The sequence below is a fragment of the Salmo salar genome, chromosome 10, assembly GCF_965601325.2.
Source record: "Salmo salar chromosome 10, fSalSal1, whole genome shotgun sequence".
Classification (NCBI taxonomy): domain Eukaryota; kingdom Metazoa; phylum Chordata; class Actinopteri; order Salmoniformes; family Salmonidae; genus Salmo; species Salmo salar.
Window position 1 is genome coordinate 90949871 of NC_138300.1, and position 24372 is coordinate 90974242.

Here is a 24372-nt window from a genome sequence, read left to right on the forward strand (position 1 = left end):
TTGACCCCCTCTCAATCAGAAAGATTTCTGGCTCCCAGATGTCTTTTATACATGTAACGAGCTGAGATTAGGAGCACACTCTTAAAGGGAGTGCTCCTAATCTCAGTTTGTTACCTGTATAAAAGACACCTGTTCACAGAAGCAATCAATCAATCAGATTCCAAACTCTCCACCATGGCCAAGACCAAAGAGCTCTCCAAGGATGTCAGGGACAAGATTGTAGACCTACACAAGGCTGGAATGGGCCACAAGACCATCGCCAAGCAGCTTGGTGAGAAGGTGACAACAGTTGGTGCGATTATTCACAAATGGAAGAAACACAAAAGAACTGTCAATCTCCCTCGGCCTGGGGCTCCATGCAAGATCTCACCTCGTGGAGTTGCAATGATCATGAGAACGGTGAGGAATCAGCCCAGAACTACACAGGAGGATCTTGTCAATGATCTCAAGGCAGCTGGGACCATAGTCACCAAGAAAACAATTGGTAACACACTACGCCGTGAAGGACTGAAATCCTGCAGCGCCCGCAAGGTCCCCCTGCTCAAGAAAGTACATATACATACCCGTCTGAAGTTTGCCAATGAACATCTGAATGATTCAGAGGACAACTGGGTGAAAGTGTTGTGGTCAGATGAGACCAAAATGGAGCTCTTTGGCATCAACTCAACTCGCCGTGTTTGGAGGAGGAGGAATGCTGCCTATGACCCCAAGAACACCATCCCCACCGTCAAACATGGAGGTGGAAACATTCTGCTTTGGGGGTGTTTTTCTGCTAAGGGGACAGGACAACTTCACCGCATCAAAGGGATGATGGAAGGGGCCATGCACCGTCAAATCTTGGGAGAGAACCTCCTTCCCTCAACCAGGGCATTGAAAATGGGTCGTGGATGGGTATTGCAGCATGACAATGACCCAAAACACACGGCCAAGGCAACAAAGGAGTGGCTCAAGAAGAAGCACATTAAGGTCCTGGAGTGGCCTAGCCAGTCTCCAGACCTTAATCCCATAGAAAATCTGTGGAGGGAGCTGAAGGTTCGAGTTGTCAAACGTCAGCCTCGAAACCTTAATGACTTGGAGAAGATCTGCAAATAGGAGTGGGACAAAATCCCTCCTGAGATGTGTGCAAACCTGGTGGCCAACTACAAGAAACGTCTGACCTCTGTGATTGCCAACAAGGGTTTTGCCACCAAGTACTAAGTCATGTTTTGCAGAGGGGTCAAATACTTATTTCCATCATTAAAATGCAAATCATTTTATAACATTTTTGACATGCGTTTTTCTGGATTTTTTTGTTGTTATTCTGTCTCTCACTGTTCAAATAAACCTACCATTAAAATTATAGACTGATCATTTCTTTGTCAGTGGGCAAATGTACAAAATCAGCATGGGATCAAATACTTTTTTCCCTCACTGTAAGGGAGATTCTGGAGCGCTGCCTGAGACAGTGTTTTTCATCACCATCAACAAAACACCAAATTATTGAATTTCTTGTTGAAGGGTCACATCCCTCCAATAGAGTTCCAGACACTTGTAGAATCTATGACAAGGCGCATTGAAGCTGTTCTGGCTCGTAGTGACCCAATGTCCTATTAAGACACTTTATGTTGGCGTTTCCTGTATTTTGGCAGTTACCTTTAGTTATTAAGCCATGTTTTATCCAACTGAGCAGTAATAGAGAAGACATGATAATGAAATATAACTGTGCTTTTTCTAATAGATGTTAAGTCCCCTATATGGAGGACTTTGAGAGGTTCTGGAATGGTTCCAACTGACATTTTGTTGTACAAAGCTCTCTGTGAATGTCGTAGGGTCCCGGGCCTTATAGTGCCACTAAGCCTCATCTGCCTGCTCTCCCCCCTACCACTCTGTCAGTGGAGCTGACATGAAGTGTCAGGTTTCACACCCCACATTTGCATAGGGAGTGCCATTTTCTGGCTTATCCAGACAAATAATTGATTTGCTCTCCGTCTGAGTGATGGAGCCCAGCCCGGGAGACAGCATAATAAAGGGGACAGTCTAGCAAATCTAACAGTTGTAGTTTCATCTCGCTGTGATATTCTCAGTCGGATTTAGAGATCTCAACGTGAAAAAATATGAAATAATTTCATAGAATTGAAACAACCACTTTCTCTTGGACACATGAAATCACTTTGTACAAAGCTAAAGTTGTAACGAGTCTGCAGCAATTAGAATGGTGTTTCTTCATCGCTCAGAGGAGGCTGAAATTGTGTTTCTTCATCGCTCAGAGGAGGCTGAAATGGTGTTTCTTCATCGCTCAGAGGAGGCTGAAATGGTGTTTCTTCATCGCTCAGAGGAGGCTTGGCAGAAAATGCTCTGTTGTCAGTTATATGAAATGGTGCCAAATTTGTACTGTCACTAAATATGATCATGTTTATTTTCCAGTTAGAAGAAAGGTGAAATCTTATAGTAAGTAGTTTCTAATTTTATTGTTATTTTATTGTTACTTTATTGTTACAGACATTTCAAGCCCTATTGCCCCACTTGTATAATAGGAAAAAATGTATATATATATATATATATATATATATATATATATATATATATATATATAGTGTACTATGTACTTGAGATTGTGTCCTCAAAATGGGAGTACACCTCAGCAATGCATAACAATGAGTTTTTCTCCAGAAAAGGGAGTTCCGATCTTTCTAGAAAGGAAAGGGGGATACCTCGTTTGTTGTACATCTGAATGCATTCAACTGAAATGTTTCTTCTGCATTTAACCCAACCCCTTTGAATCAGAGAGGGGGGCTGCCTTAATTGACATCCACGTCGTCGGCGCCCGGGGAACAGTGGGCTAACTGCCTTGCTCAGGGGCAGAACGACAGATTTTTACCTAGTCAGCTCAGGGATTCGATCCGAATACCTGTCGGTTACTGGCCCAACTCTCCTAACCGCCAGGCTACCTGCAGCATTACTAGTTATTGTTTATGGCCAATTCATGAAAAATAATTACTTTTGAGTATGTCTACTTAGGGTGGAAATCTACATTTTGCCATATCATTCGACTGGTTTTAACATAATATTGCCCAGTGATCCTCAAACTGCCTTAAAATGTTCAATGCAGCCGTTTTTATCTCAATATCAAATCATTTCTGTTTAACAATTAAGTACCTTACTATTGTTTTCAATAAAAATTGTCAAAAAGAAGCTTCTTAACAAAGAGCAATTTCTCAAGCAAGAATTGTTCTAGGACTGTCTGGGAGTGGTCTGAGTGGGGAGGGAAGAACTGAAAACTAGCTGTTATTGGCAGAGGTTTGGAACTCTCTTTCTTATTGGTCCATTAACTAATTTACCACCTGGTGATGTCACCAGGCAGGCCAAAACTCCATCCCACCAAAACAGGCAGAAATTTCAAACAACTCTTACACTAAAAAAGCATTATCATAATTTTCTAAATGTCACCGTATTATTCCAACCTCAGGGTGTGGAAAAATATACAAAACACAGGGAAATCACGTTTTTGACTGCATTGGGCCTTTAAAATCAGTATTGGGCAACAAAAGTGAATGGTGGGTATAATGCCAGTGTTTACCTTGCTCATGGTCCTATGGGCATGCTTCACCTGGCCCTGGGTCATCTGCACTCCTCCAATCAGCTGCAGAGTATCAGCTACCTCAGGACTCAGGTCACCGAACGTCTCTCTCTTCAAGGCCAGGGACTCCCTCTGGATCTCTACACACCTCTGACATAGTACATACACAACAACATTGGTTAATGACTACTTAGTGACTGCTTAGCGCATTTTATTTGTGTCTTCCACTCTACTGATTCCGTATGGCCAGTCTTACGGAGCTTTAAGCAATTGAAGCTCACTATGGTGGCTATTCATTTCACAGACTCTCCTGTCTCAAAAACACCTGTCACCCTCTGTTACCCTCAGCTAGCCTGATCCTTAGTAGCAGATTAAACTATCCTTGTAAACATGACATGACTGACTGCAAGGTGGATTCCCACAATGCCATTTGAGAGAGGGAAGTCCCCTTGAGAATGTCAAACCTCTCAGAGCAAAAGAACAGAGATGTCTGTGATGCTGTAAACACCTGGAAGACATGCTGTTAGTGTGATTAGACCACTGGTGTTGGTGGTCTATTGGAGTGTGTGTGAGTATGTGTGTATGCAGGACTGACCTCTTGCTGCCCAGTGAGGAGGAGGAAGCGACAGTAGTCATCCTGAAGGTTGAGAGTGACAGTAGCCTGTGGGCCTAGGGAGCTCCTGTATGTACTCAGACTCTCCTCATAGTAGTGTGCTGCTGAGTCTAGTCACAGATGGAAGATATGCAGGAGTTATTTGTTTGCTTATTGGTGCTGCCTGCATTGCTTTTTACTTAGTTTGTCCATTCCTCCACCGCTGATAATTCCTGGTAGTGGTTGCTCATATATTGTTGTTCATATAATGTAACTATACCGTGAAGTTCCATACATACAGTTCAGATGGGGGTGAACATTGATATGGGGGTGAACTCACACAACATGCTATTTCTACAAAACCATAATCAGCCTGCCTTCAAATGTATGAACTCAAAGGGCTTGACATAAGAGAGACAGAAAAGGATTCATGTCCCCAACAACAATCCCCTATATAGTAGAGTTCCCCCATAGTGCACTGCAGCAGTCCTGTGTTGTATGAATAGACTCACCACTGTGGTGGGGCTCTGCTACAGTAGAGTAGGCCAACGCCAGGCTGTGAGCGATGTGAGCCCCATCCAGACCCCCAGGACTCTGACTCAGAGCTATGGCATGAGCCTAGCAGAAACCCACATGAAATAAGACAGATCACATATCACACTAAGGACTGAGGAGAACATTACCAAACAACAGGTCTCAGAGGCATTCTAACAGCCCTCAGCTCATCTTAAGACAGTCATATAGTCTGAGTAATATAGTCAGTATGTGTGTAATGTTAAGTCAGTCATATAGTCATGTGTGTAATGTTAATATAGTTATTCATATAGTCATGTGTGTAATGTTAATATAGTTATTCATATAGTCATGTGTGTAATGTTAATATAGTTATTCATATAGTCATGTGTGTAATGTTAATATAGTTATTCATATAGTCATGTGTGTAATGTTAATATAGTTATTCATATAGTCATGTGTGTAATGTTAATATAGTTATTCATATAGTCATGTGTGTAATGTTAATATAGTTATTCATATAGTCATGTGTGTAATGTTAATATAGTTATTCATATAGTCATGTTGTGTGTTGCTGTTTTGTCCCTGTATTCAGGTCTCATATGTCCCTTACCTTAGAGAGGTGCTCTAAAGCTCTGTCGAGGCGGCCCTGGGCCTGTTCGATGGCAGCCATGTCCTTATAGACGGAGCAGGCCTGACCTGGCCTTTCCCAGCCCTCCAGCAGCTGCAAACTACTCTCACACTGAGCCAGGGCCTCCTCTGACCTGCCCTGCCGCTGGTACACCCTGCAGGAGAGATGGATGGGGCAGAGAGAGAGAGAAAGAGAATGAGAGAAAGAGGGAGGGAGAGTAAAGAAAAGCATTAGTGGTCGGGCTCTTTCTGTAGGCATGTTGCAGTGTTGAAATCTTGGCCCAGAGTGTTGGTCTGAACTGTGCCAAGAGTGGGGCCTGAGGAGGAACGTGGAACTAGGCCTGGCTGGGTCTAGCAGACTGCTGCCTCTGATGTCAGGTGCAGTGAGTGCAGACTATAATAGGAGATCCCTACACAAAGAACTGTTTACTCCGTCTCTGGCTGTGTCCTTTCAGATGGTCTCTAATGGTCTCTCCTCTGGGAAGACTGAGGAGTGTGTTGCTCTCAGAGCCACATTATAAATAAAGACTTACTGACACTGCCTAACAAGTCCAGCACCTCGCTGAGCAACCACACAAGAGCTCCACACCAGGATGTCTAAATTAGGTTTGTCCTGGTAGTCACAACACAGTGGAGATCCTCTGCACCAGTAAAGAATGCAGCCAGTTCCTTACATAGGCTGTGAACAGATATCTGATGAGATGAAAACAAAAACTGCACTAAAAGGGTCAAATCACCCCTGTTGTAAGACACTGTTGTAAAAACATGTATATTTGCTGTTGATATGAGGCAGCACGTAGGCAGTTAATAATGTGCCACTCCGAGGACAACACCAGCTCTGGATCTCTGTACAATAGGCCTTCAGTCTGTGGTCTAACACCCTCAGTCACCACATAGGGGGGTGGGTGATGGGATGCTAGCAGGGGGCTGCAGCACAGCAGAGACTTGCATCATCCTCAGCAAGGACACTAGTCAGACATCCATCCATCTAGCCTGCTAATAGCCTCAACACCCCACAGGATTCTAATACCTAATACCTATTTTTTACTTAAGAATTGCACTGTTGGTTAGGCCCTGTAAGTAAGCATGTTGGCGCACGTGACAAATAAACTTTGATTTGATTCAGACACTAATGGAGTCTAAATTCAATTCAGCTCTGCTGTTCGTAGGTGGCCTTCCTCAGAGGGAATACTGTTCACTTCAATACCACGATACAGGACTACTACTGCGGCAGGAAAACATCCCATCATTAATGAATCCCTCTACATGGTCCTTGCACAGTAAAGCAGGTGATTTGTGCTGACAGTCATTTTCTATTATTTATCCCATAAATACTAGTATAGTATAAATGACTACAAATCAAAACATCAGTGTGTATAGTTAGTGCAGTGAAATGTTGGTTGTGGAGGGTAGCACTAAATTAATATCTCTGAGATTTCCCATCAATCCCTGATTATCAAAGCAAGCCTTGATGGGAGATGGCCTGCATGGGAATGGGACGGCTTCCCCCCTCAGGCATCAGAAATTCCAGAGAACAGCACAGCCTTTAACGGCAGCTGGGACGGCTGGCTGCATTAGCAGAAGCTCTGTGTGCCCATTGCCCAGGCCAGGGTACTGCCTTCTTGTCCACATAGACAGACCTGTGGACAATGCCACTGCATCCCCTCATTCACCAGCTGATGCCACCCTCCCAAGCTTCCTGTTCCTGGCACAGGAGGCAGTATGTCATCTGCAGCTGACATCTAATTCACTGTCCACAGAGCAGAGCAATAATGTAATTACTGATTTTCTTATGAACTGCCAAGCAGCCCACACGGCCCTCTGTTTAGTAATGCTTACCAGACCAATACTGACGCACGAAGGGGCCCTAGAAGGTTTGCTCTTTATACAGGGAAAATTATACAGTGTTCACAAAGCCAGGAAAGGAACTATTGGAGGTGGAAATATACAGCAAAATGAATACAGCAGGCCTGCGCTGTTAAACTGTGGTGTTTTGTTGGGCTGTGGGTGCCCTGTTGGAACAAAACACAATCGTTCATTGTCATTTCCTTTCCTGTGCCTCAGGCAGCATCAGGTAATCCACTGTTACAACACCTAGATGTGAGACCAGAACATGACATGTAGCCATAGAAATGCAACAGTCAGTGGGGGATGAGAGCCATAACAGCCGCCTCAACCAAGAACCTCTAATATCAACAGCCTATCCCATCAAAGCCCACCTGAGGACCTGTCTTTTTCAACCATCTATGTAAAATCTACTTGTCCCTTAAATATCGCTGGATTGATTGCTTTCATTTTACTCCTGCGACTCTTTCATACTCCTGCTTGTGCCAGACGTTTTTTCCCATTAACGTTACGACCAAGGAAATGTTCGTAATGACCTGTCAAACACAACCTGGTAATGGCTGAAATGGGCTCAGTGGAATACAGTACATTGTCTTACCCTTGAATCTATTAGAACGCTAGCTTCGTCAGGGATTTAACACACCATGATGTACCGTTGAATCTATTAGAACGCTAGCTTCGTCAGGGATTTAACACACCCTGTCTTACCATTGAATCTATAAGAACGCTAGCTTCGTCAGGGATTTAACACACCCTGTTTTACCATTGAATCTATAAGAACGCTAGCTTCGTCAGGGATTTAACACACCATGTTGTACCGTTGAATCTATTAGAACGCTAGCTTCGTCAGGGATTTAACGCACCCTGTCTTACCATTGAATCTATAAGAACGCTAGCTTCGTCAGGGATTTAACACACCATGTTGTACCGTTGAATCTATTAGAACGCTAGCTTCGTCAGGGATTTAACACACCATGTTGTACCGTTGAATCTATTAGAACGCTAGCTTCGTCAGGGATTTAACGCACCCTGTTTTACCATTGAATCTATTAGAACGCTAGCTTCGTCAGGGATTTAACACACCCTGTTTTACCATTGAATCTATTAGAACGCTAGCTTCGTCAGGGATTTAACACACCCTGTCGACACTTGATGGGTGTTAATTTGTGGAATTTAAAAAAGTTATAATTGAATACAAATTAGATGTGCTGATACGAAAGCAACTTTTGAAAATGAACACTGATTAAAGTGATATGATGTCTGATCTCACAGACAATGTAAAGTATGTTTAGATAGGTGTAATCTAGAGCCAAACGTGTTGATTTTTAATCTGAGGGTATCCTGCTATTGACACACTTGTTGAATTATGTAAGAGAACGTGACAACAACAGTAGTTAATGAGGCAGTCTAGACAGTGCAGGAGAATGCATGTTGGGTAGACAGAGCAGGTAGGGTAGCCAGAGCAGGTAGGGTAAACAGAGAAGGTAGTGTAGACAGTGCAGGTAGGGTGGACAGAGCAGGTAGGGTAGGACAGTGCAGGTAGGGTACACAGAGCAGATAGGGTAGACAGAGCAGATAGGGTAGGCCAGTGCAGGTAGTGTAACAGAGCAGGTAGGGTGGACAGAGCAGGTAGTGTAGACAGAGCAGGTAGGGTAGGCAGAGCAGGTAGTGTAGACAGAGCAGGTAGGGTAGCCAGAGCAGGTAGGGTAGACAGAGAAGGTAGTGTAGACAGTGCAGGTAGGGTACACAGAGCAGGTAGGGTAGGACAGTGCAGGTAGGGTACACAGAGCAGATAGGGTAGACAGAGCAGATAGGGTAGGACAGTGCAGGTAGTGTAACAGAGCAGGTAGGGTCAACAGAGCAGGTACTGTAGACAGAGCAGGTAGGGTAGGCAGAGCAGGTAGTGTAGACAGAGCAGGTAGGGTAGATAGTGCAGGTAGGGTAGACGGAGCAGATAGGGTAGGACAGTGCAGGTAGGGTGCACAGAGCAGGTAGGGTGAACAGAGAAGGTAGGGTAGACAGAGAAGGTAGGGTAGACAGAGCAGGTAGGGTAGACAGAGGAGGTAGGGTGACCAGAGCAGGTAGGGTAGACAGTGCAGGTAGGGTAGACAGAGCAGGTAGGGTAGATAGTGCAGGTAGGGTTGACAGAGAAGGTAGGGTAGACAGAGCAGGTAGGGTAGACTAGCAGGTAGTGTAGACAGAGAAGGTAGGGTAGACAGAGAAGGTAGGGTAGACAGAGCAGGTAGGGTGCCCAGAGAAGGTAGGGTTGACAGAGAAGGTAGGGTAGACAGAGCAGGTAGGGTAGACAGAGCAGGTAGGGTAGACAGAGGAGGTAGGGTGACCAGAGCAGGTAGGGTAGACAGTGCAGGTAGGGTAGACAGAGCAGGTAGGGTAACAGAGCAGGTAGGGTAGGTGGTGCAGGTAGGGTAGGTGGTGCAGGTAGGGTAGACAGAGCAGGTAGTGTAGACAGAGAAGGTAGGGTAGACAGAGAAGGTAGGGTAGCAGAGCAGGTAGGATAGGAAAGCAACTTTTGAAAATGAACACTGATTAAAGTGATATGATGTCTGATCTCACAAACAATGTAAAGTATGTTTAGATAGGTGTAATCTAGAGCCAAACGTGTTGATTTTTAAACTGAGGGTATCCTGCTATTGACACACTTGTTGAATTATGTAAGAGAACGTGACAACAACAGTAATTAATGAGGCAGTCTAGACAGTGCAGGAGAATGCATGTTGGGTAGACAGAGCAGGTAGGGTGGACAGAGCAGGTAGGGTAGACAGAGAAGGTTGGGTAGACAGAGCAGGTAGGGTAGACAGAGCAGGTAGGGTGGACAGAGCAGGTAGGGTACACAGAGCAGGTAGGGTAGACAGAGCAGGTAGGGTAGGACAGTGCAGGTAGGGTAGACAGAGCAGGTAGGGTAGAGCAGGTAGGGTAGACAGAGCAGGTAGGGTAGACAGAGCAGGTAGGGTAGACAGAGCAGGTAGGGTAGACAGAGCAGGTAGGGTAGGACAGTGCAGGTAGGGTAGACAGAGCAGGTAGGGTAGACAGAGCAGGTAGGGTAGACAGAGCAGGTAGGGTAGGACAGTGCAGGTAGGGTAGACAGAGCAGGTAGGGTAGAGCAGGTAGGGTAGACAGAGCAGGTAGGGTAGACAGAGCAGGTAGGGTAGACAGAGCAGGTAGTGTAGACAGAGCAGGTAGGGTAGGACAGTGCAGGTAGGGTAGAACAGAGCAGGTAGGGTACCAGAGCAGGTAGGGTCAACAGAGAAGGTAGGGTGGACAGAGCAGGTCTTTGGTGGTGGAAGCCCTGTTCTACCCCTTTATGTTAATTTATATGAGTATCTTCATTCATTGTCCAACTGTTGCATTTATTAGGATTGTTTTCAAAACCTTTTAACAACAAGTACAGGTGGCAAAAATAAACTATAATACTGTGATCAGTATTTCATATTGTGCTCATCACACTGGCACCTTGCATATACTGTACCTCTACAATGAGTTAAATGGAAAATCTCCAACTGGACCTGAAACTGTGTGAAAGCTTGTTTTATTGTTCCAGGCTTTTGTGGGGACATTCACACTGGACACAACATTACAGTCCTGTTGACTAGGGTGCTACAGAAGCCAGCCAAGTTCAGTCATCCTCCAACAAAAGAGCTTTAGCAAGCTTACACACCAGCGAGCGTCCGCACATTTTTCTAATTTCACAAATTGCGTAAAAACAAACCGTCAGTCATAAAAACTTAAAAGGATGACCTCACCCCCAAATACTTTTTATCTCAGCTCCCTTCAAGTTGAAACAACTCTAATGCTACTAATATTCCACACTGAGTACCTGGGTATATCGGTACCACATTTGCCTCAGCCATGTCTTGTAATCAATATTGACTTGTACAGCAAATATTGTGTATTCATGAATTACTCAAATTATGTTTTGACAAATCCATAACAGTGAAGTTAATACAACTTAAGTGTGGAAGGGTGAGAAGGCATCAATATACTTTAGCAAAAACAGTGTTACCCTACAACTGAACAAAATGATCAATGCCGTTTAGTGCAAAAAGCCTCCTCAGTACACAATGATTAGCTATTTCAGCCAGAGCAGTGAAGGGAATCATGAAATATGAATGCAGGACTGGGGTGTGTTATCTTCCTACCCCTGCTCCACTGATCCAGCAGACACTGAACGAGTGGGAAGTGCAATAACCCCAGTCACAGCTGGTCTGCAGCTGCGCATGCTCACACCCCATGGGCTTGACAACAGGCCTGAGAGAACAGCTTGATGTTTACGCCGGAGAAGAAAAACTACTTTGAGGGTACTTTAGGCACTTCTACTGTGAGGACCAGGTTAAGATAATTCAGAAACTTTCCATGACACTACTGGTCTAAACTAGAGCAGAAAAGACCACATTGTTTGAGTGAAATGAACCATTAAAATGTATCTCGATAGATGGATTTGCTCAGTGGACTTGTTAGACATTGTCTCCATCTTGTGGCCAAAAACTAATGTATTTCTCAGTGGATAAACTCAGATAAACAGTATTAATAACAGGCTGTTATTGTGCCTTCAAGGTAACAGGCTGTATGTTGACATCTGAACATATAGGCATATTTGATACAACAGTCTTATCTGAATCTACAATGACACTTCACTTGAACATTAACTTGTTTTTGTTTGAGAAGTGCCAAGGTATTCAGACTTCAACCTGAATATGATACTGAAGGAGGAGTCTGTGGAAATAAATAGAGTAGCATAGCGTGTGATACCTAAAGAGGAATCCAGTAAATATCAATGTGCTCTCTGCTGTCACAGCGGACGTTGTAGTAAAGGCCACATTGGTCAGATAGACACAATTCTCCAAATAAGTTACTTTTGAAATATTTCTGCAGATCAGTTTAGTTCTCTCTATAATACCTGGACAGAGACGTGGATATCTCAAACTCAGTCTCCATTTTCTCCTCCTGGCTCATGCCTCCTAGCTGATGAAGTTCTACCACAATCCTCTCTGCTTTTCGATGATTAGACTCTGCTTCCTCGAGAGTTGGGATGGTTAAAGAGTATTGCATAATCAACATTAAAGCAGTACTACATTCATTTACCCATGGACATTTAACCATGCAGTTGTTTGAATTCACATTTAGACAATCATTCTCCTAATGTTTTTGGGGCTTCCATTACAAATATCTAATCATTCTCCTAATGATTCTCCTAACGCTCAGGCCTATTTCCTTGAGCCTGAGCTTTATCCAGACAGATTACCAGGATGCGTGCTCAGAGCATGAACTGACCAGCTGGCATGTGTCTTTAATTAAATTTTGAACCGTTCCTGACCCAGTCTGTAATACCTACATGTTTCAACCACACCACCAAACCCCGCACCCAAGAAAGCCAAGGTAACCTGTCTAAATAACTACCGCCCCATAGCACTCACATCTGTAGCCATGAAATGCTTTGAAAGGCTGGTTATGGCTCACATCAACACCATCATCACAGACACTCTGGACCCACTTCAATTAGCATACCGCCCCAACAGATCCACAGATGACGCCATCTCTATCGCATGCCACCACTGCCCTTTCCCACCTGGACAAAAGGAACAACTAAGTGAGAATGCTGTTTATTGACTACAGCTCAGCGTTCAACACCATAGTGCCCTCCAAGTTCATTACTACGCTAAGGACCCTGGGACTGAACACCTCCCTCTGCAACTGGATCCTGGACTTCCTGACGGGCCGTCTCCAGGTGGTAAGGGTAGGCAACAACACATCTGCCACGCTGAGCCTCAACATGGGGACCCCTCAGTCCCCTCCAGTCCACCCTGTTCAACTACAACTACGTGGCAGCGTACGACTCCCAACACCAACATTAACTTTGCTGATGACACAACAGTAGTTAATCACTGACAACAATGAGACAGCCTACAGGGAGGAGGTCAGAGACCTGGCAGTGTGGTGCCAGGACAACAACCTCTTCCTCAACGTGGGCAAGACAAATTAGCTTCGTGGACTACTGGAAATGGAGGGCCAAACACGCCCCCATTCACATCGACAAGGCTGTAGTGGAGCGGATCGAGAGCTTCAAGTTCTTTGGCGTCCACATCACTAAAGACTTATCATGGTCCAAACACACCAACACAGTCGTGAAGAGGGCACGACAACACCTCTTCCCCTCAGTAGGCTGAAAAGATTTGACAGATGCTCAAAAAGTTCTACAGCTGCACCTTTGAGAACATCTTGACTGACTGCATTACAGCTTGGTATGGCAACTGCTCGGCATCCAACCACAAGACACAACAGAGGGTAGTGCGTATGGGCCAGTACATCATTGGGGCTGAACTCCCTACCATCCAGGACTAGGCAGTGTCATTGGAAAGTCCTAAAAATTGTCAAAGACTCCAGCCACCCAAGTCATAGGCTGCTCTCTCTGGTAGCGCACAGCAAGCAGTACCAGTGTGCCAAGTCTGGGACCAAAAGGCTTCTGAATAGCTTCTACCCCCAAGCCATAAGATAGCTGAACAGTTAATCAAATGTCGACCCGGACAATTTACATTGACCCCCTTTATTGTATCTTTATTTTTCTGCACTGACTCTCTTGCACTGGCTCTACCCACACACACACTACACCGACACTCATACACAAAACACACACACGCTGCTGCTACTCTGTTTATTATATATCCTGATTGCCTGGTCACTTTTACCCTCAAGTTTACATACACCTTAGCCAAATACATTTAAACTCAGTTTCACAATTTATGACATTTAATCCTAGTAAAAATTCCCTGTCTTAGGTCAGTTAGGATCACCACTTTATTTTAAGAATGTGAAATGTCAGCATAATAGTAGAGAGAATGATTTATTTCAGCTTTTATTTCTTTCATCACATTCCCAGTGGGTCAGAAGTTTACATACACTCAATTAGTATTTGGTAGCATTGCCTTTAAATTGTTCAACTTGGGTCAAACATTTCGGGTAGCCTTCCACAAGCTTCCCACAATAAGTTGGGTGAATTTTGTCCCATTCCTTCTGACAGAGCAGGTATAACTGAGACAGGTTTCTAGGCCTCCTTGCTCGCACATGCTTTTTCAGTTCTGCCCACACATTTTCTATAGGATTGAGGTCAGGGCTTTGTGATGGCCACTCCAATACCTTGACTTTGTTGCCACAACTTTGGAAGTATGCTTGGGGTGACTGTCCATTTGGAAGACCCATTTGCAAACAAGCTTTAACTTCCTGACTGATGTCTTGAGATGTTGCTTCAATATATCCACATCATTTTCCTGCCTCATGATGCCATCTATTTTGTGAAGTGCACCAGTCCCTCCTGCAGCAAAGCAGCCCCACAACATGATGCTATGTCATCTGCTAAATGACTTAAATGTAATGTAAATGTAAATGTAATGATGCTGCCACCCCCGTGCTTCACGGTTGGGATGGTGTTCTTCGGCTTGCAAGCCTCCCCCTTTTTACTTCAAACATAACGATGGCCATTATGGCGAAACAAAAATAGAACTGTTTGATCAGACCAGAGGACATTTCTCCAAAAAGTACAATCTTTGTCCCCATGTACAGTTGCAAACCATAGTCTGGCTTTTTTATGGTGGTTTTGGAGCAGTGGCATCTTCCTTGCTGAGCTGCCTTTCAGGTTGTCGATATAGGACTCGTTTCACTGTGGATATAGATACTTCTGTACCTGTTTCCTCCAGCATCTTAACAAGGTCCTTTGCTGTTGTCCTGGGACTGATTTGCACTTTTCGCACCAAAGTAGGTTCATCTCTAGGAGACAGAACGTGTCTCCTTCCTGAGCGGTATGATGGCTACGAGGTCCCATGGTGTTTATACTTGCGTTCTATTGTTTGTACAGATGAACGTGGTACCTTCAGGCGTTTGGAAATTGCTCCCAAGGATGAACCAGACATGTGGAGGTCTACAATTTTTTTTCTGAGGTCTTGGCTGATTTCTTTTGATTTTCCCATTGAGGTCAAGCAAAGAAGCACTGAGTTGGAAGGTAGCCCTTGAAATACATCCACAGGTACACCTCCAATTGACTCAAATTATGTCAATTAGCCTATCAGAAGCTTCTAAAGCTTCTACATCATTTTATGGACATTTCCAAGCTGTTTAAAGGCACAGTCAACTTAGTGTATGTAAACTTCTGACCCACTGGAATTGTGACACAGTGAATTATAAGTGAAATAATCTGTCTGCAAACAATCGTTGGAAAAATGACTTGTGTCATGCACAAAGTAGATGTCCTAACTGACTTGCCAAAACTATAGTTTGTTAACAAGACATTTGTGGAGTGGTTGAAAAACGAGTTTTAATGACTCCAACCTAAGTGTATGTAAACTTCCGACTTCAACTGTACATACTGTATTACCTCAATCTCGTACCCCTGCACATTGATTCGGTACCGGTACTCCTTGTATATACCCTCGTTATTGTTATTTTAATGTGTTTTATTGTGTTACTATTTCCTTTTTTATTTAGCAAATATTTGTCATACTTTTTAACTCTGCATTGTTGAGAATGGGCTCGTAAGTAGTCATTTAATAGTAAAGTCTACACTTGTATTCACCAATGAAATTTGATTTATCACAGAAACAATGTGGGTAAAGGATATTTTGCCAGCAGCAGAGTGGCGCCTCCCTGTGTTAGGTATATGTTGAGGAGACAGTTGAGAATGTGGACCCTGTCCTCCCGGCTGGTGGAGTTGGGGGTGCAGATGGGGAGCAGGTCACTGGCTCTGGCTGAGTGCTCCTGGGCCTGCACTGCCCAACCTGTGGGAATCAGGGACAACACATGGGTCATTCCAAGATTTGGTAAGGTATAAATATATACAATATTAACCGTTATAAACTCTTTATAAATGGTACCTCATTGTAAAGGCTAATCACAACATAATTCACCTTTAAACTGTAGGTATGCTTTAGCCAGTCTGACATGGGCATGGGCTAGTTTCAGTTGCCCATCTCCATACACCAGTCTTGTAAGAGCCACACAGCGGACAAGGTCCTGGATACAAGCATCAAACTGTCCAGACAAACATTTCATTATTGTTGACATACAGGACCAACAAGATGCTGTACTGAAGAATGCCTTTATGCTGAGTGGTACTGTACATGCATTATACCTTTGATAAGAGAATGATACAATTCCTGAACATGACAGGGTGACTATGACATCTACAGAAGGTTAAGACAACCTTCAGACACTTTGCAGGTATCTCTGGTTATAGTAATATCAACCTCACCCCATTGCATGCAGGTGTCAGAATGGAAAGCAACTTAAACCTCTATAGGTCTACCTGTTGAGTGTCTGCAAAGGCTTTGGCCCTGCTATCATACTGGGTAAGTTTTTCCTCAGGAGTCATCATCATCGACTCTCCCGTGTCATCCATTCCTCTCTGAGAGACACTTGCCAGTCCTTTATCACTATGAGGATAAAGGTGCTTTCAAATGATCTGCCTGGGTAACATAATCATCAGCAGCATTTTTCTAATAATAGACATGCACAATTCACATTGACTCGAATGCGCAGAATTGATCTCTTCGAAAGGAAAATATTTTTTTCCAACATCAGTTTTACAGCAATGCATGCACAAGCACAATTTATAACTTACGATTCTCCACCTTCAACTAATCCAAGTCCTGGTTTGGAGCGTGTGTTTGTCATTGGATAATTAGAGTTCAGTTTTATGTAAAAAAAGAAACCTTTTGCAGAATAATTTCATGCCATGTTTGTTTCTTTTTTACATCCGTTGTCGTGGATACGGCAGTATGAGTCATAATCAGCAAAGGTTCATCATAAATCAATGAGCGACATTTTATTTTTATATTATTGGTTGTATTCATCGTACAACCCCAAACAGTTCGCTCGGGGTGTTCATACAATCAAGCATCCACTAATATAAAACTTACAAATCCAAAAGCGCTAAATGTAACTTCCTGATAAAATGTCACGTGACCGACAATGTTATACAGCACCAGACCAACTTTATGCACGTGTAAATATTTGTGCAGACATTGTTTTATGTCAAATCAGGCTTTGTTTTTAGCTCGAATTAATAAAAATATGAATATGTGATATAAGGCATACTCCTCAGACCCAGGTATGTCTGACAACAGCTGATAAGGTGGCAGGATGTAGCTGAAAATAAATGATGGGGAACATGCCGTGTTGATTATTGTACGCTAGCTTTTTAGGCAATTGCGGCATTTTTACTAAATGATTGGCCTACCCTTATTTTGTGTAGTTTGTTACCGGTGGTGATAGTGATGGTTTGTCGGGACTGGGGCTTTCGAGTGACGCAGCGGTCTAAGGCACTGAAACTCAGTGCTAAAGGCGTCACTACACACCCTGATTCGATCCCCGACTGTATCACAACCGATCGGGAGTACCATAGGGCGGCGCACAATTGCCCCTGCGTCGTCCGGGTTAAGGGAGGGTTTGGCCGAGGTAGGGCGTTATTGTAAATAAGAATTTATTCTTCACTGACTTGCCTAGTTAAAAAAGATAGATAAAACGCTACAGTTGTCAACAACTGTTGTCCCCAACATGATAACTGCATAGAGCTGTACTCCATCTAGACAACATTATGTCCCGACATAGCATCAGTGTTATAACATCAGAAACCGCTCCCTGATGAGAAGAGGGTGTGGAATTTGCATAGTGGCTATTCGGCCCGTGTGCGGATTGTCTGGGTTCTGTAACTGGATGACTCAGGAGGGGTACCCTGTTCCCGGAGTGCCGGCGGTTAAATCAAAATGATGAAGTGCTTACGGCCTTCCAGGAACAGGGTTGCTAACCTTGCCTAAAGGCGTCAGCATAGGTTCGGTTTGCTCCTAGCATAACTCAGCTAGGCGAAGGGACCGCCTGTACTCTTAAACACACCAAAGACCTTCGCTTGAAAAATGTGATAAAATAAGCAATAATTACTGTTCTTTTCCCCTCTTGAGACACCTTAGCAACAACATGGCCAGAAACACTTAGTCAAAATAGTCAGAATTCATCTAAGATAAATCAAGAAATATGTCATCAATGTTGACGTTTTTGCCGAGTAGTGCAATTTTACATCGAGCTAAGATGTTTGGTGCAGTATTTATAAAATAAAAAAATGTGCATGTAAACTAGTCGCACAGACAGAACAATGAGACCAAAAACCAAAAACTGGTAGCCCAGTGGGAGAAGTTGGAACGAGATGTATTTTGGCCGACATTCTGCACATTTTCTCATCGATGAAGCATTTGATCTCAATATAGTTTTCTGTTCCCAAAACTAGAATATGTTATGAACAGAGTGGATTACGTTTCGTAAACTTGAACCTTTGCCAAAGTTGTAAAAAAAAATCGCGTTGTTTAGGAGTGCAAAAGGGAATTGCGCTATTGCACACGCGCACTTCAAAGTAGGCGTTCCGTAACGGAAATATGCAGACGTTTGCTAGAACGGGCTAGCTCGAGCTTGGCTCTGCCCACTATGACTAATTTGTTCCCATTGGAAACGGCAGGCTGTGGGCTATCTTGGTCTAGTTATACAAATCTTTGCCAGTCGTCTCTCAGTTCAATGACAACAAACACTTACTGTTCCCACTCCTAAATCAAATCAAATTGTATTTGTCACGTACACATGGTTAACAGATGTTAATGCGAGTGTAACCGATGTGAAATGGCTAGCTAGGTAATAGCGGTTCAATCGGTGACGTCACTCGCTCTGAGACCTTGGAGCGATGGGTAACGATGCTTCGAGGTTGGCTGTTGTCGATGTGTGCAGAGAGTCGTTGGTTCGAGCCCAGGTAGGGCCGAGAAGAGGGACGGAAGCTAGTGTAGCGAAATGCTTGTGCTTCTAGTTCCGACCATAACAATTTCACAACAACTACCTTATACACACAAGTGTAAGGAATGAATAAGAATATATACATAAAAATCTATGAATGAGTGATGGCCGAACGGCATAGGCAAGATGCAGTAGATGGTACAGTATATACATATGAAATGAGTAATGTAGGTGATGTAAACATTATATAAAGTGGCTAGTGATACATTTATTACATCCAATTTTTAATTATTAAAGTGGCTAGAGATTTGAGTCAGTATGTTGGCAGCAGCCACTCAATGTTAGTGATGGCTGTTTAACAGTCTGATGGCCTTGAGATAGAAGCTGTTTTTTAGTCTCTCGGTCCCAGCTTTGATGCACCTGTACTGACCTCACCTTCTGGATGATAGCGGTGTGAACAGGCAGTGGCTCGGGTGGTTGATGTACAGCTGTTTCAGTTAATGTGTTTCAATATGTAGGTTGTGTTTCAACCTACATATTGAATTGATGATCATTAGCACCTGTTTGGTATAATTGTTTAATTATACACCTGACTATATGTCTACCAAATCCCTGACTTTGTGCAAGTGTACCTACAAGAATTTATGCTGTTTTGAAGACAACGGGTGGTCACACCAAATATGGATTTGATTTCGATTTTTCTTCTGTTCACTCACTTTGCATTTAGTTAATTGATAAATATTATCTATTAACATGTCTATTTTTGAAATCATTCTTACTTTATAGCATTTTTTCACACCTGCCTAAAACTTTTGTGCTGTACTGTACTATTTAAAGTGTTGTTACCATTCATACAATAAACTGTGAAGGTTGTTGTATCCCCATTGATTTCAATGGTGGAATGCAGGCTTCAACATTCTAAACTGAAATGCCACAGAACTTTCAGAATTCAAACTAAAATATAAAAACACATTCTGAAGGAACGCAATCAAAGGAAATTGCATTTTCTAATCATTTGTATTATTGTTTTGCCGCTTGTTGGAGCTTCCAAATGTGGACAGTGTGCCGATTCTGAAATGTGTCCCTGTGTCGATTGTGATATGTGGCCCATGTACCAAATGTGAAATATGGCCTGTAGCCTATGCCAATTGTCTGACAAAGAGGGACAAAATACCCCAAACAATCACTAAATATTGGGTTTCAGAAAGACTAATGGTATGGGTTTCAGGCCTCAGGACTCTGAAGATATGGCGTTAACCAAACAATCTGCCAAAGTATAGACATGAATGCTGGTTAGCCAATGAGCAGTAAGACCCCACCTTTGATTTAAAGTGCAATCTGAGGCAGGCACATTCCATTTAATGACAAATCAAATACAAATAAATAAATATTCTCTGTGTGTTGCCACCTTGTCTTGGTAGAGGAGCTTGTTAGTCTCAAAGATCCCAAGAGGGGGAGGTTCCAGACTAAGAGTGATCCTAAACAAATTTCCAGAATGGAAAACATTGCCATCAGTTTGTCAAAACCACTCTTACTGCAACACACTTTAATGCTTAAGTTACACCCAATGTAAGTAGGCAATGCAAAAACGAAGTACCTGGAGCTGAAGACAAATATGACTGTTTGATGTGCTATGTTGTTGCATCATTCCCATGCTCCAATCCTTAATGTCAAGAACATGTGCTTTTTGGTGCTAGCTCTAAGGACCTCACCTCATGATACAAAAGGTGGTGTAATACAGCTATATAGGTTTTGTCTACTTATTGTTAAATCCAGTGCAAGCTGGTGGGAGGAGCTATAAGAGGAAATGCTCATTGTAATGGCTGGAATGGAATTAATGAAGTGGTTCCAAACACATGGAAACAACGTGTTTGACTCCGTTCTATTCCAGCCATTACAATGAGCCTGTCCTCCTAAAGCTCCTTCATGAAAAATGTAGCATTTCTAGTTTCCTTGAGGACCGACTTTACAATAGGCACATTGTCATAATTGCAGCAATAAATAATATGCTTTCTTATTGTTTGATTCAACAGCTCATAAAATATCTTATTTTGGCGAGGATCTTTAAAGGGCACTAGGGAAAGAGGAAATTGCTCCTATTACTACTCCATTAGTTTCTAATATGGGTGATCTTTATGGGTTTATTGGTTTATAGTCAACTGTCCTGGAGTGTGAGGATATACAGACCACCTTGGTGCGGTCCCACATGGGACTGTGTAATCATTTTCCAATGGAGACATTTAATAAAAGCTTGCTCCAGCCAAGTGGAAATCCAGTTAGAGGAATCCCTATCCATCATCATTACCTACTGTCTTTGGGTCTGTGTATTTGTCCCTTTTCAATGGGCTATGCCAAATCCCTTCTTTTGCTGAAGATGTCAATAAGGTAATATACTTAGACTGCATTAAATAACGTGTTCACTTTATTAGGTTTACTAGCAGTGAATAATCCAGGCTGTATCACAACCGGCTGTGATTCGGAGTCCCATAGGGCGGCGCACAATTGGCCCAGCGTCGTCTGGATTTGGCCGGTGTAGGCCATCATTGTAAATAAGAATTTGTTCTTAACTGACTTGCCTAGTTAAATAAAGGTTCAATTAAAATAAATAATAATACACACAAAATAGTGCCAAAATATCAGTATTTTGAGTAGACCTATTACTTAAGATTTAACACAACTATAGCTGGGATTTCAAACTCTGTAATACAAGTGACTCCTGATAAGTGCACTTCAGATAAGTGCTATAAAGTTTCATTCCGATAACATGTGTTTTAGTGCATGCTGTCACAACAGCCTCAATCTATTGCATTTATTTGGAGTTGATTAAACTGTAGACAGATGTGACCATGATCTCAATTGCCATGCCTGTAATAATGTAAACACGCAGCATGCTATAATCTAGTGGTTAGAGCGTTGGGCCAGTAATCTGTCGTTCTTCCCCTAGGCAGTTAACCCACTTTTCCCCGGGAGCCGAAGACGTGGATGTTGATTATGGCAGCCACCCGCACCTCTCTGATTCAGAGGGGTTGGGTTAAATGCGGCAGGCACATTTCAGTTGAATGCATTCAGTTGTACAACTGACTTTCCCTTTCCCTTTCCTGCTTTATTCTTTCCCTGATGATGGGGCTGCTGGACCATAGACTGTATTGCACAGCTGGAGAAGTAAAGTTTTCTAATGATCCAATAGATGGCAGTAAAGTACCAGACATCCATCCCTTTCATGCTCTGTGGCCTTCTTAAATATGGTGTGTGTTGGTGATACATTGACACATTTTGAAGGGAGACATTTGTGCTGCTGCAATATGCTGACTTTAGACACTGATATGGTATTGATTTAAACTTTTATTTTACCTTGGGGGTTGGGTCAATACTATAAGTATACTTTTTATTTCTAGAAGTTATTCAAAATATTATTAAAGGTTACTAAAGAAGACAAGACAGATTTCACAAATACGTCTGGATGTTCATGAAATCTCTGTACTGGACAAGCCCCTCAAATGTAAATTGTATCAAGTTCCATCTGAGAATGTCCTGCAGGTTAGATAGGTCAGCGAACCCCCCAATTGATATTCTGCTTCAACACTATGATCTCTAGGGTGGCATTTTATCCATGTCCTAATCAGCACTTAAAGAGCAGACATTATGCCAACTGCATGAGAAATTAGAAAATGTAAATGTACTTTATAAATATCTATCTAAACATCCCTGTCTTAAAACCATGCTGAACTAGCAAGCAGTTATGTACTTTTTATAAATATCCATCTAAACATCTGTCTTAAATACTAAACTAACACGAATTGATGTCTCTGTGGCTGCTTTAAGAAATTGTTCTCTAGAGAGAGTTTGTAGGTTAATTTATTCTCTATCAGGTTGGCAGTGTGTGTGTGCTGTCACCAGTTTTAAACCTGCGGCAGTGCTCACCTTGTTTGCAGAACTGCCCAAGATAACTTATAATAGCTCCTTAGGGTGGCTGCTGCCGGTTGACTCTGGCAGTGCATAAGAAAGCAGTTTATTTGTTTGTTTGTCCCGTGAGTTTTTGGCCGGGCTGTCCTGGGTCCTGTTTGGCTTCGGTCCCTGTTGGGCTTCTATTTCTGAAACCCAAGTGGCTCTTAATGAACCTGGCAGGGCTGGCACGGGCCCTCAGCAAACCCAGGCCTGAGCAGACCCTTCTTCTTCTGCCTTGGCAGACACCCTCAGTTTGCTCTCTCTGGCTTCCTAATTTAGTAACGGCGGATAAAAATATGCGCTAACGAACAAGGTCTGGTATGTCAGGCTGGCGTCCAGGGGAGAGAGCGAGGGGGAGCAAGAGAGGGAGAAAAGGGGGGTGTTGTTTTCACAGCAGGCACCCAGTGACAGAGGAGTTAAGCCACGGCACAGACTTCTCCTACATCTGTGTGTGCTCTGAATTTCTTCCCCCCAGCCAAACAATCTCTCCCCTTTACCTTTAAATCCCACTGTTATTAGCTTATGTAAGAAACCTCCACAGTGAGTGCTGTTATAGTGAGTCTGCAGTGAGTTTGGGCTCCTGGCTATATTTGTAACAATGTCTTGTGTGAAAATGCTGGACTGTCTGTGACACCTGGCCTCTCTGGGTCTTTCCTGGGCATCAAAGGGCATTCTAAAGGGGAGCTGCTGTTTGATTATTATTTGAAAACTTTTATATTTTCATGTATGTCAATGATCAATTAGGCTTATGTGAAAAGTTGTCCAACCTCCCTAGTTTTTTTCTGCTTGTAATTAAATCCTCACCTTTAGACATTGTCATGACAATCTCCCCATCCTGTTCACAGTTCAAGGGGCTCATGTCAACCTTGTTGACATCACTTGCATGTCCCGCAGCTACAAATTAAATCAAACCCCCCTAGCATGTGGTTAAAGGAGGCAATAGCACACAGACAGACAGTCTTTTACTATGTAGCATTTTTAGGCAGTGTGATTATAGTTTAGCATTCAGTTCTTGGAAACACAGCTAAATGAGTGACTCAATAAGAGATAATTAGTGTCATAGACCAACCTGTGCTGTACCTCTGTGAAAAATAGAGAGGTGAACAGGGACTACAGGTGATTTCCCCTGGGCTGCACTGTAGGTACAAGGCAGCACCTCTGTGTTTGTGATCATGAGCTGTTTTCATGTTGACAAACCGCTCTGTCTGCATCTCAGCACCCACCTTTCCACCCCCCACCTGGTGTGGTGCACTGTGCTCTCTGCCACACAGACACCAAGCTGCCAAGCCACAGGACCTTATTTGAGTCATGTAACGGAGACAGGTTTCACAGTAACATTATCTTTATTGAGTTGAAGATGAAAATAACTTATTTACACACCATCAAGAGTTGTATTTTCTAATGAATATAATTGCAATGCATCATTTACAGCTTTGAACCCATTTATATCTCATCAAGGACAGTGATTTGTTTTTGATTTACCCTCAGATATCTCTAATTGTTTCAGGAATCCAGCATG

At 43.0% G+C, this 24372-nt stretch overlaps 1 protein-coding gene across 2 annotated transcripts in view; it reads right to left on the reverse strand.

The window, feature by feature from the left end:
* Positions 1 to 23110, reverse strand: part of ttc23 (tetratricopeptide repeat domain 23) — a 28100-nt gene extending 4990 nt beyond the window's left edge. The window contains exons 1-9 of one of the 2 annotated variants that reach the window (XM_014124115.3): positions 22830 to 23110; positions 16444 to 16570; positions 16046 to 16169; positions 15760 to 15916; positions 12052 to 12177; positions 5275 to 5446; positions 4661 to 4766; positions 4152 to 4279; positions 3557 to 3706 (exon numbers count right to left, since the gene is read on the reverse strand). In XM_014124115.3, coding sequence (XP_013979590.1) covers positions 3557 to 3706; positions 4152 to 4279; positions 4661 to 4766; positions 5275 to 5446; positions 12052 to 12177; positions 15760 to 15916; positions 16046 to 16169; positions 16444 to 16570; positions 22830 to 22906 — 1167 coding nt within the window. In that variant the 5' untranslated portion in view covers positions 22907 to 23110. Of the gene's footprint in view, positions 1 to 3556; positions 3707 to 4151; positions 4280 to 4660; positions 4767 to 5274; positions 5447 to 12051; positions 12178 to 15759; positions 15917 to 16045; positions 16170 to 16443; positions 16571 to 16758; positions 17064 to 22829 lie in introns of those variants that run through there. The other variant, XM_014124117.3, reaches the window with a different exon arrangement.
* Between the last annotated feature and the right edge of the window lie 1262 nt (positions 23111 to 24372).